At 45.0% G+C, this 17,614-nt stretch overlaps 1 protein-coding gene across 1 annotated transcript in view; it reads right to left on the reverse strand.

The window, feature by feature from the left end:
* LOC124717134 (esterase FE4-like) overlaps positions 1 to 17,614 on the reverse strand; it is a 91,434-nt gene that overhangs the window by 44,489 nt on the left and 29,331 nt on the right. The window contains exons 5-6 of the mRNA XM_047243873.1: positions 2,716 to 2,915; positions 2,462 to 2,633 (exon numbers count right to left, since the gene is read on the reverse strand). Of these exons, the coding sequence (XP_047099829.1) occupies positions 2,462 to 2,633; positions 2,716 to 2,915 (372 nt within the window). The remainder of the gene's footprint in view (positions 1 to 2,461; positions 2,634 to 2,715; positions 2,916 to 17,614) is intronic.

Below are 17,614 nucleotides of genomic sequence, written 5' to 3' on the forward strand. Positions count from 1 at the left end.
TCACAAAGAAACAAGGAAAACGGTATTCAGGGAACTTTTGGAACAGTACGAGAATGGTGGAGATAAATTTCCTGGAAGAATTGTGACAGGTGATGGGACATGGCTCCATCATTTTTCACCAGAGATGAAGAGGCAATCAATGGAGAGGCATCACGTAAATTCACCCAAGAAAAAAAATTCAAAACCACACCTTCTGCTTGAAAAGTTATGGCTACGGTGTTTTTCGATTCCGAAGGACTCTTGCTTGTGGACATCATGCCAAGTGGAGCCACCATAAATTCTGATGCATATGTGATGACACTGAAGGAACTTCAAGCTCGACTGAGTCGGCAAAAGCAGGATATTTTGCTGTTGCACGACAATGCACAGCCACATGTCACTCAAAAAATCATGGAAGCGATCACAAAACACGGATGTACAACACTGAAACACCCGCCTTACAGTCCTGAACTGGCTCCATGTGACTATCATCTCTTTGGGAAACTGAAAGACTCTCTTCGCGGAACAAGGTTTGAAGATGATGACTCCCTTGTGCACGCTGCCAAACAGTGGCTCCAAGAGGTTGCTCCAGAATTTTACCATGAGGATATACAAAAAAATGTTTCAAATGGCTCTGAGCACTATGGGACTTAACTTCTGAGGTCATCATTCCCCTAGAACTTAGAAATTCTGAACCATAGGACGCCCAAGCCTTTTTTCTATCTTGGGGTGCCTCGGCGGGGGGGGGGGGGGGGGGGGGGGGGCGTTCGGGGAGCCCACAGGTATTAATTAAGTTTACTGACGAAAAATTACGTATAATTATGTATTTCAACTAAGGCATCGGTTTATAAATGTTGTTAATTGTTATAAAGATTGGATTGAGTGAATAAAAAATTAACATATTGCAGTACAAAATACAGATGTGTTCATATACAATAGACTACTCTGAGTCCTCAACTTCAAGGCAAGAGACACACTTCACAATTTTTTCTGAATGTGTGTACACACATGTTTATGACACTGTCCACAATAATGTTGTTTACTTAGATTGTTGTACTTCTGCTTCTTTGTTTTAGCTTTTCTTACACAAATATGGCACTGACCTTTCCCTGCAGGAGGCTGACTTGCTTCTGTTGTCACTTCTTTGATTTTCTTTTGTAGAATAGTCTCCACTGATTGAACAATTTGGTTAGATAACCCTCTTGCATTGGCACTTCTACCTGCAATTTCACTAGTTCCATCCCAGATTGCAGAAGATAAAGTTTCCATTTGTTGTGTTTCTTTTCATTCCATCTTGGATGTTGCTGGATGTATATGTTGGTTGCATTGATAGCACAAATGTCGATGAGAGAGTAAAATACAGATAGAGGCCATCTCTTTGTTCCCCTCCTGCAGGTGTACATACGTGCCATTTGATCAATGGTAACAATTCCACCTTTAGTGGAATTATAATATGCATTTATCTCGGTTTTATTTTTCTCTCTTCCAACAGTGCCTTTATCTTGGTGCACTGTTGCCAAACATCAGTAAGTTTTTACTTGGATTCGTTTTTGCTGTGTAGGACACCAAAGTTACTGGAGGCCTACGTATCGGGAACTGCACTAACTCACTGCAAGTTTACAAGATAAATAACAGCTGACTGACATCAAAAATCACTTCCTCTGAAAGTTGTGAATATCAAGAAGACCAACCTACAAGAAACTAACTTGCATTATTGTAGAGATGAGAAATACGAAATCCTACTAAGGGAAATTTTCTATAGCATGGAAGCTTAAGGGGGGGGGGGGGTTTGTTGGACCCATAATAAGTTTATTGATTTTTTCTTTCAAAGCAGGCATTTTCTATAAAATATATTGACACTAACGTTTCATAAAATAGCCAACAAACAATAAATCAAAGGGAATATGTAGTGTGAAATTTACTTGGGCAAAAGCAGGTGACATAAAAAAATTGTGGGTTCAGCAAACCCCCCTTACGCGTCCTAGGGTTAAACCTAACTAACCTAAGGACTTCACACACATCCATGCTCGAGGCAGGATTCGAACCTGCGACCATCGTGGTCGCGCGGTTCCAGACTGTAGCGCCTAGAACCGCTCGGCCACTCCGGCCGGCGTGCGGGTATACAGGCGCTGGTTCCAAGATGGCGTAAGGCAGATGAGAGGGATGGAAATTATGTGGAGAAATGAAAATATTGTTCCTAAGGGATGTATCTACACACTATATCACTTTCAAGCATGTAGAATAAAAGATGGATTTTAAAGAAAATAGTGTGCATTTCTTTTGGTGTGACCCTCATATCATGTTGCACTACAGGCAATGTAGCAGCGCCCTTCTACAATGGGAACTGAATTGTAACAGATAGAAAGCACTGACTGTGGTTGTTTTACTGAAGCAGAGTGGCTCTCAGCCTGACTGAAGAGCAGCAGCTGCCAGGGGAGGGGAGGGGGGAAAAGGGGCTGGGCTGACCTCTCCATGTACTGACCTGAGGCAAAGACACATCCCTCATTCGTGCAGACGCCAGTGATCAGTGGCACGTGCTGGAAGTCCCCGGCGCACAGAAGCTGCGCGGGGTCCCTCGGGAAGAAGGCCCCACCCTCGGCGTCAGCTGGCTCCACCGTGCCCACAAATGGGAACAGCACGCTGCGGGCCTTGTCCTGGAACAACAGATACCTCCCATGCAATGACACGAAACCTCCAGCTCTGGAGAAACCACTGCGTGGCCAGTGCAACACGTACCTCTTCAGTGCGGCCGAACATGGCGTTCTCGACGAGCATCTGCGCCGGCTGCTTCCTCAGAAAGTCCACCAGCTGCTGGGAGTCGTCCGTCTCCAGTCCTAGGTGGGCGCCCAGTGCGAAGGAGCGGGCCCGCATGCGGTCGGAGCACACGCCGTCCCCCACAGCCACACCACTGTGCGCGATGGCTTTGTGGAAAAGGCCTGCCGAGATGGAGAATGAATAAAACTACACCATTTGTTTGTACTACACTACAGAAAATCTGCAGTTACATGTAGTCCATACAGTATAACCTACTCCAAAGTGCATGGCAGACGATACTTCCTACATTTATTAGTGTTCTCTCGAATTCCAGCAGCGAGAATAATTGCTTAAACGACTCTGTGTACACTGCAATTAGTCCCTCTTTGGGAGCAATATGTAGGGGGCTGTAGCTTATTCCCAGACTCAAGGCATAAAGTTAGTTCTTGAATATTTGTAAGTTGGCTACCGTAGGATAGTTTGCGTCTATCTTCAAACGCCCACCATTTTAGTTTTTTTTAGCATCTCGATGTCAGAGTACCACAGCTGAAACAAACTAGTGTTGATTTTCATTGTATACCTTCAATATCCCTTGTTAGTCCTATATCACATGGGTCGCACAAGTGTTTTACAGACCGATTGCCTTTCGCTAGTAATCTGTGAACTGAAGTCCGCCTCCTCCTTTATATACAAGTGAACCAATGTGATCATTCCATTTCATATCCCTAAAATCTCTTGTAGTCTGGTACTTCAGTAAGTTGATCGATTCCACATGTGATCCATTGATACTGTGGTCATGGGATACTGTGTTCTTTCGTTTTGTGAGGTGCTAAATTTTACATTTCTGAACACGTTTAAGTAAGTCTCCGATCTATACATAAATTTGAAACCTTATTAGGAACTGACCGATTACACAGAGACAATTATTGAACTATATGAAACAAAATCGTCATAACTTCTGAACGGTTTGCGTTAGGATGTCCAAACTGCACAATTGACTACGGGGCATAATAGGAATTAGCGTGTGTAATATGGTTTGGATTAATGACAAAGCCCACTTTCATTTGGATGGGTTCATAAATAAGCAAAATTATAACATTTGGGGGACTGAGAATCCGAATTTCGTGATCGATAAGTCTCTTCAGCCTCAATCGGTGACAGTGTGGGGTGCAATCTCCAGTGACATAATTATTGGTGCGCTTTTCCTTGATGGTTACTACCGAACGGTACGTGAAGGTTTCGGGAGATGACTTCATCCCTATTATCTAATGTGATCCTGATTTCGACAAGATGTGGGTCATGCAAGATGGAGCTCGACTCCATTGAAACAGGAGAGTGTTTCATGTCCTGGAGAAGCGCTTTTGGGACCACAACCTGGCTCTGGGATTCCCAGAGGCCACTGGCGCTTGCCTCAATTGGCCGCCATGTTCTCCAGATCTGAACACATGCCACTCCTTTTTGTAGGGCTATATTAAATACAAGGTGTACAATAATAACCCCAAAACCATTGGGGAGCTGAAAACAGCTATTCAGGAGGTCATCATCGATGTTCTGAACTTCACCAGGTCTTGTAGAATTTCACTGTGCCACATCATCGCCAATGCTGGCATGCATATCGAACTTTTTGTAACCTAAATCTGAATATTTGTAGTGATGTTTACATGTTGAACAAAGTGTGTGTACGCCGTAGATTGTAACTATTTACGTTTTTTTTCATATAATCGAATGAAGGGTAGAGCCACGAGTCGTAACACATCTGAAATGTAACGTCCACTGTTCAAATTGCCGTCAGTGTGAACAAGAGGTGACCGAGAAGTGTAACCAATGGCACCCCATACCATCACGCCGGGTGATACGCCAGTATGACGATGACGAATACACGCTTCCAATGTGCGTTCACCGTGATGTCGCCAAACACGGATGCGACTATCATGATGCTGTAAACAGAACCTGGAGTCATCCGAAAAAATGACGTTTTGCCATTCGTGCACCCAGTTTCGTCGTTGAGTACACCATCGCAGGCGCTCCTGTCTAATGCAGCGTCAAGGGTAACCGCAGCCATGGTCTCCGAGCTGATGGTCCGTGCTGCTTCAAACGTCGTCCAACTGTTCGTGCAGATGATTGATGTCCTGCAGACGTCCCCATCTGTTGACTCAGGGATCGAGACGTAGCTGCACGATACGATACAGCCATGCGGATAACATGCCTGTCATCTCGACTGCTAGCGATACGAGGCCGTTGGGATCCAGCACGGCGTTCCGTATTACCCTCCGGAACCCACCGATTCCATATTCTGCTAACAGTCATTGAATCTCGACCAACACGAGCAGCAATATCAAAAATGGTTCAAATGGCTCTGAGCACCATGGGACTCAACTGCTGTGGTCATAAGTCCCCTAGAACTTAGAACTACTTAAACCTAACTAACCTAAGGACAGCACACAACACCCAGCCATCACGAGGCAGAGAAAATCCCTGACCCCGCCGGGAATCGAGCAGCAATATCGCGATACGATAAACCGCAATCGCGATAGGCTACAATCCGACCTTTATCAAAGTCGGAAACGTGATGGTACACATTTCTCCTCCGTACACGATGCATCACAACAACGTTTCACCAGAAAACGCCGGTCAACTGCTGTTTGTGTATGAGAAATCGGTTGGAAACTTTCCTCATGTAAGCACGTTGTAGGTGTCGCCACCGGCGCCAACCATGTGTGATTGCTCTCAAAATCTAATCATTTGCATATCACAGCATCTTCTTCTTGTCGGTTAAATTTCGCGTCTGTAGCACATTATCTGCGTGGTGTAGCAATTTTATGGCCAGTAGTGTAATTACGCCGTTAATAGTAATTAATCATATCCAGTGGTTAAATGTTGACATTGAGCTCTGTCAGATGCTTTAAAGCGATTCGAGACCGACAATGTTCAGCGCGTTACATTGGATGTGTACTTAGCGTGACACAAGCACTGTGTTGTATCGCATTGGACGATGTTGACAGGAACGGGTGAACCGTGGCTGAATGCACCATCAAGAAGGGAGTGGTCGACCTAGAGAGACGGAAGGGCGTGAGAAAGAGAGGCACTCAGAACGCCGGATTCATCATTATCATCGATCCCGGGTGCGGCCACAAGGACCATTAATAGGCGGCTCATAGGAAGGGGGTCTAGCTCACGGCGTCCTCTGCGCCGACCACCATTGAGCGCTGCACACCAGCAAGTGCGTTTGCAGTGGTGTCAGGAAAATTCGGCCAGGAATCTCACTGGCTGGAGTGTCTTCAGTGATGAGCCACAATGACCAGCGACGACGTGTCTGACGATGCCTTGGATAGCGGTGGGTTAGCAACCTGAGTGTTGCCCGCCATACCAACCAGCCCGGCAGAAAATCCGAAGAGATTCTGGTCGTACGTGAAGTATGTTAGCGGCAAGAAACAATCAATGCCTTCTCTACGCGATAGCAATGGAGATACTATCCAAGACAGTGCTGCCAAAGTAGAGTCACTAAACACAACCTTCCGAAACGCCTTCACAAAAGAAGACGAAGTAAATATTCCAGAATTCGAATCGAGAACAGCTGCCAACATGAGTAAGTAGAAGTAAGTATCCTCGGAGTAGTGAAGCGACTTAAATCAATAAAAGTCAGTCTTCTGGTCCAGACTGTATAGCAGTTAGGTTCCTTTCGGAGTATGCTGATGCATTAGCTCCATACTTAACAATCATAAACAACCGTTCACTCGACGAAAGATCCGTACCTAAAGACTGAAAAGTTGCACAGTTCACACCAATATTCAAGAAAGGTTGTAGGAGTAATCCACTACATTACAGGCCTATATCGTTAACGGCGATATGCAGCAGGATTTTGGAACATATATCGTGTTCGAACATTATGAATTACCTTGAAGAAAACGATCTATTGACACATAGTCAACATGGGTGTAGGAAACACCGTTCCTGTGAAACAGAACTAGCTCTTTATTCACATGAAGTGTTGAGTGGTATTGACAAGGGATTTCAGATTGATTCCGTATTTCTGGATTTCCGGAAGGCTTTTGACACTGTACCACACAAGCTGCTCCTAGTGAAATTGCGTGCTTATGGAATATCGTCTCACTTACGTGACTGGATTTGCGATTTCCTGTCGGAGAGGACACAGTTCGTTGTAATTGACGGAAAGTCACCGAGTAAAACAGAAGTGATTTCAGGTGTTCCCCAAGGCAGTTTTATAGGCCCTTTGCTGTTCCTGATATATATAAACGATTTGGGAGACAATTTGAGCAGCCGTCTTCGGTTGTTTGCAGATGACGCTGTCGTTTATCAACTAATAGAGTCATCAGAAGATAAAAAAAACTGCAAAACGATTTAGAAAAAGATATCTGAATGGTGCGAAAAGTGGCAGTTGACCATAAATAACGAAAAGTGTGAGGTCACCCACATGAGTACTAAAAGGAACTCGTTAAACTTCGGTTACATGATAAATCAGTCTAATCTGAAAGCCGTAAATTCAACTAAATACCTAGGTATTACAATTACGAACAGCTTAAATTGGAAAGAACATATAAAAAATATTGTGGGGAAGGCTAACCAAAGACTGCGTTTTATTGGCAGACCTACTAAAGAGACTGCCTACACTACGCTTGTCCGTCCTCTTTTAGAATACTGCTGCACGGTGTGGAATCCTTACCAGATAGGACTGAATGAGTACATCGAAAAAGTTCAAAGAAAGACAGCACGCTTTGTATTATTGCGAAATATGGGAGAGAGTGTCACAGAAATGATACAGGATTTGGGCTGGAAATCATTAAAAGAAAGGCATTTTTCGTTGCGACGGAATCTTCTCACGAAATTCCAATCATCATCATTCTCCTCCGAAAGCGAAAATATTTTGTTGACACGGATCTGCATAGGTAGGAACGATCACCACGATAAAATAAGGGAAATCGGAGCTGGTACGGAAAGATATAGGTGTTCATTCTTCCCGCGCACTATACGAATTGGAATAATAGACGATTGTGAAGGTGGTTCGATGAACCCTCTGCCAGGCACTTGAACGTGATTTGCAGAGTATCCATGTAGATGTAGATGTAGAAACGACCGGCAATGACGGGTCTGGGGTGCCATTTCATTTGATAGCAGGACCCCTGTGAATGTCATACGCGGCTTTTTCAGCACACTGGTACGCCGACGATATTCTATACCCCGTTTCGTTGCCCTTAATGGCTAACCACTCTAGTCTTACGTTTCAGGAAGATCGTGCCCGCCCACTTGTCTTCGTGCTTCCCAAAACCCACACTGACCAGCAATGTCGCCTCATCTCTCCCCAATCGAGAACGTTTGGAGCATTTTGGGAAGGTACCTCCAAGGAGTTCGGAATTTTGACGATCTGAAATGCCAACTGAACACAGTTTGGCACGATATCCCACAGGAGGTGATTCAACCAACGCAATTGCAAGCCGAATAACTGGTTACAGTAGGACCAAAGCACTACTGTCTTGACCAATTTGTAAAGCTCTTTCTTTTGAATAGATTATTTTTTTCTGAAATTGCAATCATCTATTTATTTGTACATGGAAATCGGATACCGGGTGATCAGAAAGTCAGTATAAATTTGAAAACTGAATAAATCACGGAATAATGTAGATAGAGAGGTACAAATTGACACACATGCTTGGAATGAGATGAGGTTTTATTAGAACCTAAAAAACACAAACGTTCAAAAAATGTCCGACAGATGGCGCTTCATCTGATCAGAATAGCAATAATTAGCATAACAAAGTAAGATAAAGCAAAGATGATGTTCTTTACAGGAAATGCTCAATATGTCCACCATCATTCCTCAACAATAGCTGTAGCCGAGGAATAATGTTGTGAACAGCACTGTAAAGCACGTCCGGAGTTATTGTGAGGCATTGGCGTCGGATGTTGTCTTTCAGCATCCCTAGACATGTCAGTCGATCACGATACACTTGCGACTTCAGGTAACCCCAAAGCCAATAATCGCACGACTGAGGTCTGGGGACCTGGGAGACCAAGCATGATGGAAGTGGCGGCTGAGCACACGATAATCACCAAACGACGCGCGCAAGAGATCTTTCACGCGTCTAGCAATATGAGGTGCTTTTTTTTGGTTCTAATAAAACCCCATGTCATATTCCGTGGTTTATCAAGTTTTCAAGTTTATACTAACTTTTTGATTACCTGGTATATCAATTTCCGCTCCATTCCGATATTCCTTCGTGAAGGTCTTTTTTTTTCCTTAGGTTATCAGAAATTGTAGTTGCAGCGGTTCTGCCCTTATGACGCTCGTACCTATTACAGCACTGCTTCATACACTTTCTGGGACAATTTTAAGGAGAACCACAGCCCGATGTTCGCATCGAACACGACCAGGAAGTCTGTCTCCGTTGGAGAGTTCTGGTACGCACGAAGCAACCACCAAAATGTAGCTGCTTACAGCCAGTCCAGTCTGAACAGAAACCATGACACGAGAAACCGTCTGCCCACTTGGAACTGACGGCTACCGGTTGATAACCAGCTGAAGCCCACCACCCGCACCCAGAACGAGCTGGTCCGCTGCTGGCCAGAGAGCTCACTGCTCTACCCGTGCCGTGAAATCGGTGTAACTGCTTTCCCTGGTCGCTTCCTTGCTTTCTGATTCCCCACTGACTGACAACGTCGTCCAGCGCTATGTGCGCAAACAGTAGTCTGCGTGGACGGCCCTGCTTACAGGACGCACAGCTCCAGAAAGAGCCGCTTCTGTCCCCAAGACCACCCTGGGCAGCCGTGGCTTGCCGGTGCCGGAATAAGGTCTGTGGTACCGACCACAGAAGCCGCGCCGCGCGCTGAACACTTCTCTCCAGAGCTCGCAGTTTTCCGAAGGGGGCGTCGCGGAAGCAATGGAGAGACGACTACAGACGTTAAAGTAACCTCTGGCGTGCCACAGGGGAGTGTTGTGGGACCATTGCTTTTCACAATATATAAACACCTAGTAGATAGTGTCGGAAGTTCCATGCGGTTATTCGCGGATAATGCTGTAGTATACAGCGAAGTTGCGGCATTAGAAAACTGCAACTAAATGCAGGAAGATCTGCAGCGGATAGGCAATTGGTGCACGGAGTGGCAACTGACCCTTAACCTAGGCAAATGTAATGTATTGCGAATACATAGAAAGAAGGATCCTTTATTGTATGATTATATGATACACTGATACAATGGTAGCAGTTACTTCTGTAAAATATCTGGGACTATGCGTGCGGAACGATTTGAAGTGGAATGATCATATAAAATTAATTGTTGGTAAGTCGGGTGCCAGGTTGAGATTCATTGGGAGAGTCCTTAGAAAATGTAGTCCATCAACAATCGAGGCGGCTTACAAAACACTCATTCGATCTATACTTTAGTATTGCACATCAGTGTGGGATCCGTACCAGGTCGGGTTGACAGAGGAGATAGAGAAGATCCAAAGAAGAGCGGCGCGGTTCGTCACAGGGTTATTTGGTAAGTGTGATAGCGTTACGGAGATGTTTAGGAAACTCAAGTGGCAGACTCTGGAAGAGAGGCGCTCTGCATCGCGGTGTAGCTTGCTGTCCAGGTTTCGAGAGGGTGGATGAGATATCGAATATATTGCTTCCCCCTACTTATACCTTCCGAGGACATCACGAATGTAAAATTAGAGAGATTCGAGCGCGCACGGAGGGTTTCCGGCAGTCGTTCTTCCCGCAAACCATACGCGACTGGAACAGGAAAGGGAGGTAATGACAGTGGCACGTAAAGTGTCCTCCGCTACACACCGTTGGGTGGCTTGCGGAATATAAATGTAGATGTAGATGTAGAAGACTGTCTTCGCTTTTACTCTCTGCCAGGAGGTGTGGCCTTTCGGGCGCGTTTTACGATGCGGCACACCAAGTTCCGCTCAAGACCTTGACTGCGAAGCAGCTGCAATGTACGTGTGTGATCAGACAAAGGATTTGTAAAATACTACATTCCAAATTATATCATCCCCGCTACATTTCGTTCCGTAATCAGCTTCATTGCATTGACACTCCTCTGCAGAGTGAAAATTTCATTCTGGAAACATCCCCCAGCATTTGGCAAAGCCAACTCTCCTCAATACCCTTTCTTCTGGGAGTGCTATTTCTGCAAGTTTTGTAGGAGAGTTTCTGTGAAGTTTGGTAGATAGGAGGAAACATACTGGGGAAATTAGAACTGTGAGGACGGGTGGTGATTGGTGTATGGGTACCTTGGTCAGTTGAGCACTTTCCCACGAAAGGCAAAGGACCCGAGTTCGACTCTCGGTCTGGCACACAGTTTTAGTCTGCCAGGAAGTTTCAATCTGAATGGTGTCCACAAAAAGTGCAAAGTGATGCTGCATTTCTAAGCAAGATTTTGTTTGTGAATAAAGTACCATTTAGAAACCAAGGGGCAGTGAATCTTCGTAATAGGCGTTTTGTTGGTCAGTTGGTAATGCACGCAGGCTGAGAGAAATGGATACACAATGTCCTCGGCCTGTCAACGTGAGCTGCAGGCTTTTCAAGACTCACAACAGTGGTCCCAGTTTTGTTGCTGGGCAAAGTATCAGATCTCTACAGTTTCTCATAGATGTACTGCTGCAGCTGTTGGAAACCACGGCACAGCACTTGAGAAAAACAAGGAAGATTGGGTTTAACGTCCCGTCGACGTCGATGTCATTAGAGACGGAGCACAAAGTCGGATTAGGTCAAGGATGAGGAAGGAAATCCTCGTGCCCTTTCAAAGGAACCATGTGGCTGTGGCCAAGCGGTTCTAGGCGCTTCAGTCCGGAACCGCGCTGCTGCTACAGTCGCAGGTTCGAATCTTGCCTCGGGCATGGATGTGTGTGTGATGTCCTTAGTTAGGTTTAAGTAGTTCTAAGTTCTAGTGGACTGATGACCTCACATGTTAAATTCCATAGTGCTTTGAGTCATTTGAACCGCTTAGAGCAACCATTCATCTGGAGCCAGCATATCTGTGTAAGGCCATCGACCTCATGTAGATTCAGCTGATCTGCAGAACCGGGCAAATAATCCACAGCTGTCATTCTATCTTAGATTCCCTCAAGAAGCACTATGGAAGTCCAGGTGAATGTTCCCCGCGGCACAATACCGCTTCCACCAACCAGCATCGGGGGCGCAGTGCATGTTTTGAGCAACCATTGATCTGGAGATGGCATATCTGTATAAGGCCATCGAGCTCATGTAGATTCAGGTGATCTGCAGGAATGGTCACAGAATCCACAGCTGTCTTCCATCTTAGATTCCCCAAAGAGACTCCATGGAAGTAGTGAATGTTCCCTGTTGCATAACACCGCTTCCATCAACTAAAATCGGTAGCGGAGTGCATGTTTCGAGCAACCATTCATCTGGAGACAGCATATCTGTATAAGACCATTGACCTCATGTAACAAGAAACTTGATTCAGCATTCCAAGCGACACGTGTCCGTTGATCCACAGCCTTCTCGGTGATCCAGTGCCTACTGCAATCTTATTTAGCTATGTCGTTACGTCAAACCGGAAACATGGGGGAACTGCTGCAGAGCCCCATGTTCGACACTGTGCGCTGAACAACGTTCTCGGAAACATTTGTGCCCGCACCAGCATCGACTATGTTGTCAGATATGCCACAGATTGCCACGTTTCCTGCTTTACAAAGCGAACCGTTCACCATACTCCACGTTCTGCGATGAGGCGTGGGTGTCCAGTACCGGTCATGGTTTCAACGTCCTTGACCCTCTTTCGTCTAACGACAGCAGCTTGTAAACAGCGACCAGCTACACCATTCTTGAGATGCCTGACTCAGGCGCTGGGCGATTAACACCTGCCCTGTTCCAAAGTTGCTTATGCCTATGGATTTCCCAGTTTTCGGCCTGTATCGCCGGACTGATGATTCCCACTCGACTCTGCTCCGATTATGTCGCGTGTAATAGGTTTAAGTGCAGACACTTACCTTGGTGGACGTGGACAGTGCACTGGACAGCATTACATCAGTACTTACTTCATTTGCAACTAAGTAATTATAGCTATTACGAGAAGAATGTTTTTAGATTGTGTAGTACCTCCAAGTACATATGACAAGAACAAGCCATTACTACTTATGTCCACTTGGACAGGAGGTCAGCTTTGATACTGTGTACATAGCAGTGCACTTACGAAACATCAAGCAGTAAATTATGTGACATGTTTGAGGGAAGACCGTTTATGCAGAGAAAAACACTCAGCACACAGTTATTTGTACCACATATAAAAATATCCAGGTTTATACCAGCTACACGCTCTATACTTCAACTGTGGCAGTAAGTCTTCGCTACTACCGTCGACCAAAACTGAACCACGAAGATCAACTTCCTAGCCAACAGACATCCTCTGCCGCCTCAGCGTTACGTCATCTGCCATGGTATCTCTGGTGGGCCTCGCTGCAGAGCAGCTAACGATACTGCAAGTCACTGGTATAGCAACCAAATATAGCTGTCAGCTGCAGCGAGTACATAAAAATGCCCATAGGCGGCAGTCTGCACACAATGTCGATTACAGCATGCCTGTCATTTTGTTTCTTTTACTTAAATTTATTATGATTGGATAAGACACGTAAAATTTTATGTATGTAATTTTGTATTTCTTTCATTTTTCTTATAAATTCGACTAAACCAATCAAAGTAGCATATCTGCCGAATCATTGGTTCTCAATGATGTAATGCTGTAGGCGATATGTGGAGCTTATAGACTGAAGAGCCAAAGAAACTGGTACACCTGCCTAATACCATATAGGGCCTTCGCGAGCACGCGGAAGTCCCGCAACACGACGTGGCATGGACTCGACTATCGTCTGAAGTAGCGCTGGAGGGAAATGACACTATGAATCGGTAAGAGTACATCCCAGATACGCTCAATAACATTCATGAATAGGTAGTTGGTGGCCAGCAGAGGTGTTTAAACTCGGAAGAGTGTTCCCGGAGCCACTCTGTTGCAAGTCTGGACGTGTGGGGTGTCGCATTGTCCTGCTGGAATTCCCCAAGTCCGTCGGAATGCCCAATGGACATTAATGGACGCAGGTCATCAGACAGAATGCTTACCTACGTATCACCTGTCAGAGCCGTATCTGGACGTATCAGTGGCCCCATACGACTCCAACTGCACACGCCCACACCATTACAGCTTGAACAGTCACCTGCTGACATGCAGGGTCCATGGGTTTATGAGGTTGTCTCCACACCCGTACACATCCATCCGCTCCATACAATTTGAAAGAAGGCTCGTCCGATCGGGCAACATGATCCCAGTCATCAACAGTCCAATGTCGTGCTGAAGGGTCCAGGCGAGGCGTAAAACTTGTGTAGTGCATACGAGTGGGCCTTCGGCTCCGAAAGGTCATATCTATGAACTTTTCGTTGAATGGTTCGCACGCTGACACTTGGTGACGGCCCTGCGTTGAAATCTGTAGCAGTTTACGGAAGGGTCGCACTTCTGTCACGTGGAACGATTCTCTTCAGTTGTCGTTGGTCCCGTTCTTGCAGAATCTTTTTCAGGCCTCAGCGATGTCGGAGATTTGACGTTTTACCGGATTTCTGATATTCACGGTACACTCGTGAAATGATCGTACGGGAGGATCGGATACGCTGTGTGTGTCCCATCGCTCGTGCTCTAACACCACTTTCAGACTCACTTAAATCTTGGTAACCTGCCAATGTAGCAGCAGTAACCGATCTACTGCGCCAGACCTTGTTGTCTTATAGAGGCGTTGCCGACTGTAGCGCCGTTTTCTGCCTGTTTACATATCTCTGTATTTGAATACGTATGCGTATACCAGTTTCTTTGGTGCTTCAGTGTAGTACGAGGGCTGTCCAGAAAGTAAGTTCCGATTGATCGCGAAATGGAAACCACAGTGAAAATCAGAATTGTTTTATTTGTAACAGTTAGCTATACTTTCCAGCTACTTCTCTACGTAGTCGCCATTCAGACTTAGACATTCGTCGTAGCGTTGTAGCAACTTTCCAATACCCTCATCACAGAAGACTGCCTCCAGTGCATTCCGCCAATTCTCTACGCTGGCCTACAGCTCGTTTTCTGTGCAAAATGTCTTCATAGCCAGCGGTTCATGTGAGCAGAGAAGAAACTCAGAGGGAGTCAATTACGGGCTGTATTGCGGGTAATCAAACATTTCAAATTGAGAACGATGCAGGAGCATCTCCATTGCCACTACAGAATGCGGCTGAGAATTGTCTTGAAGAAGAAAACGCACGACAGTTATGTAATGTTGGCTGCATAGCTTGAGGTGAAATTTCTCACCAGGTCCTACTTGGCGGGAGACATTATTTTCTAGACATCTTTACGCGCTCACTGTGACCTCAGAAATTAGAAGAGTGACGTGATGCTATCTAGGGTCATACTAGAGACACTGCCCAATACATCTATGGAAAGCTTTATCGGATTATCATAGTCGTTTCCATGTCGCGACCGATCGGAACTTCTGGACACCCCTAGTACATAATCTCGACTAGAGCTGCGTTATTCAGCAGTGACATCCCTACTTGTACGGATTTCGCTCCGTCCACCGTCAGAACCGTCCATAGCATCGTACTTTCTAATTATCGAATCTTATATTTTATGACGTTGATTAGCCATATTTTCATCCCTCTATACTGAAGATGTATTATTAAGGCATTGTAGCGGAGAACAGCCTGAAGGTGGTCTGAGGAAAGGGCCGAAACCGGTTGCTAACGAATAAAAATCAGAACACGCTATCGAAACGGTTTTATTTTATTTTTAGCATTTTATACCGATCGCAGATTTTCTCCAATTACAGCGCTCATGTCCACAATACCAACAGGCGCCACTGAATCTTGCAGTGAACAGTGGTCATAGCTTTCGGCTCATCATCTACAGCCAATTTCGGACGTTGAGCCACATGAAAAAATTTCGAGTCTCTAATATCTATTATTTGTGGGTGACTGGAAAAGTTTCTGTAGCAGACGTTGCTACTCACATCAGTTATCGACTGCCTTGTGTCCAATCCATGAATTCCACTCTTGTGAGGGAAGCAAGTTGTATGTACCATTCGGAGGTTCTCTGTCATCGTGTTTCTTCTCACTGTTATACCCATGCATTATTTACCCTCTGTTTCAGTTCAAATTCGTCATCAGATCCATGGAAGTCTAGGATAAATAAGCGTCTATTGAACATTGCTTCCTATTTACGAGAACAGGCAGCAACAAATCTTTTGTAGTTTGGGCACTGAGTGCTTAGTGCCACTAAGTAACTAGGAACTACGATATACTGCAGCATTCTCGCACAATACACTTGCTGCTTTAAAAATCAGTTCAAATTGTTCAAATGGCTCTGAGCACCATGGGACTTAACTTCTGAGGTCACCAGTCCCCTAGAACTTAGAACTACTTAAGCTTAACTAACCTAAGGACATCACATACATCCATGCCCGAGGCAGGTTTCGAACCTGAGACCATAGCGGTCGCGCGGTTCCAGACTGTAGCGCCTAGAAGCGCTGGTCCACCCCGGCCAGCGTAAAAATCAGTGCTTGCACTAAAATAAGAATCGAATGACTGGCCTACTATGATATCTTTTTCATTCAAAGTGTGGGACAAGCACATCACATTTCTACAAACAATTTTTCGTTGAGCATGGTATTTTCTTAAACACGAATTGTTTACAGACGAGTGGAAAAACTGTTAGAAGCCGACCTCAGGGAAGATCAGTTTGGATTCCGTAGAAATGTTGGAATACGTGAGGCAATACTGACACTAAGGATTATCATAGAAAATAGATTAAGGAAAAGCAAACCTACGTTTCTAGCATTTGTAGACTTGGAGGAAGCTTTTGACAATGTTGACTGGAATACTCTCTTTCAAATTCTGAAGGTGGCAGGGGTAAAATACAGGGAGCGAAAGGCTATTTTCAATTTGTACAGAAACCAGATGGCAGTTATAAGAGTCGAGGGGCACGAAAGGGAAGCAGTGGTTGGGAAGGGAGTGAGACAGGGTTGTAGCCTATCCTCGATGTTATTCAATCTGTATATTGAACAAGCAATAAAGGAAACAAAAGAAAAATTCGGAGTAGGAATTAAAATCCATGGAGAAGAAATAAAAATTCTGAGGTTCGCCGATGACATTGTAATTCTGTCAGAGACAGCAAAGGACCTGGAAGAACAGCTGAACGGAATGGACAGTGTCTTGAAAGGAAAATACAAGATCAACATCAACAAAAGCAAAACGAGGATAATGGGATGTAGTCGAATTAAGTCGGGTGATGCTTACGGTATTAGATAAGGAAATGAGACGCTTAAAGTAGTAGATGAGTTTTGCTATTTGGGGAGCAAAATAACTGATCATGGTCGAAGTAGAGAGGATATAAAATGTAGACTGGCAGTGGCAAGGAAAGCGTTTCTGAAGAAGAGAAATTTGTTAACATCGAGTATAGATTTAAGTGTCAGGAAGTCGTTTCTGAAAGTATTTGTATGGAGTGTAGCCATGTATAGAAGTGGAACATGGAGAATAACTGGTTTAGACAAAAAGAGAATAGAAGCTTTCGAAATGTGATGCTACAGAAGAATGCTGAAGATTAGATGGGTAGATCACATAACTAATGAGGAGGCATTGACTAAAATTAAGGAGAAGAAAAATTTGTGGCACAACTTGACTAGAAGAAGGGAAGGTTGGTAGGACACATTCTGTGGCATCAAGGGATCACCAATTTAGTATTGGAGGGCAGCGCGGAGGGTAAAAATCGTAGAGGGAGACCAAGAGATGAATACACTAGATTCAGAAGGATATAGGTTGCAATAGGTACTGGGAGATGAAGAAGTTTGCTCAGGATAGAGTAGCATGGAGAGCTGCATCAAACCAGTCTCTGGACTGAAGAC

The sequence above is a fragment of the Schistocerca piceifrons genome, chromosome 9 (assembly GCF_021461385.2).
Source record: "Schistocerca piceifrons isolate TAMUIC-IGC-003096 chromosome 9, iqSchPice1.1, whole genome shotgun sequence".
Lineage (NCBI taxonomy): Eukaryota > Metazoa > Arthropoda > Insecta > Orthoptera > Acrididae > Schistocerca > Schistocerca piceifrons.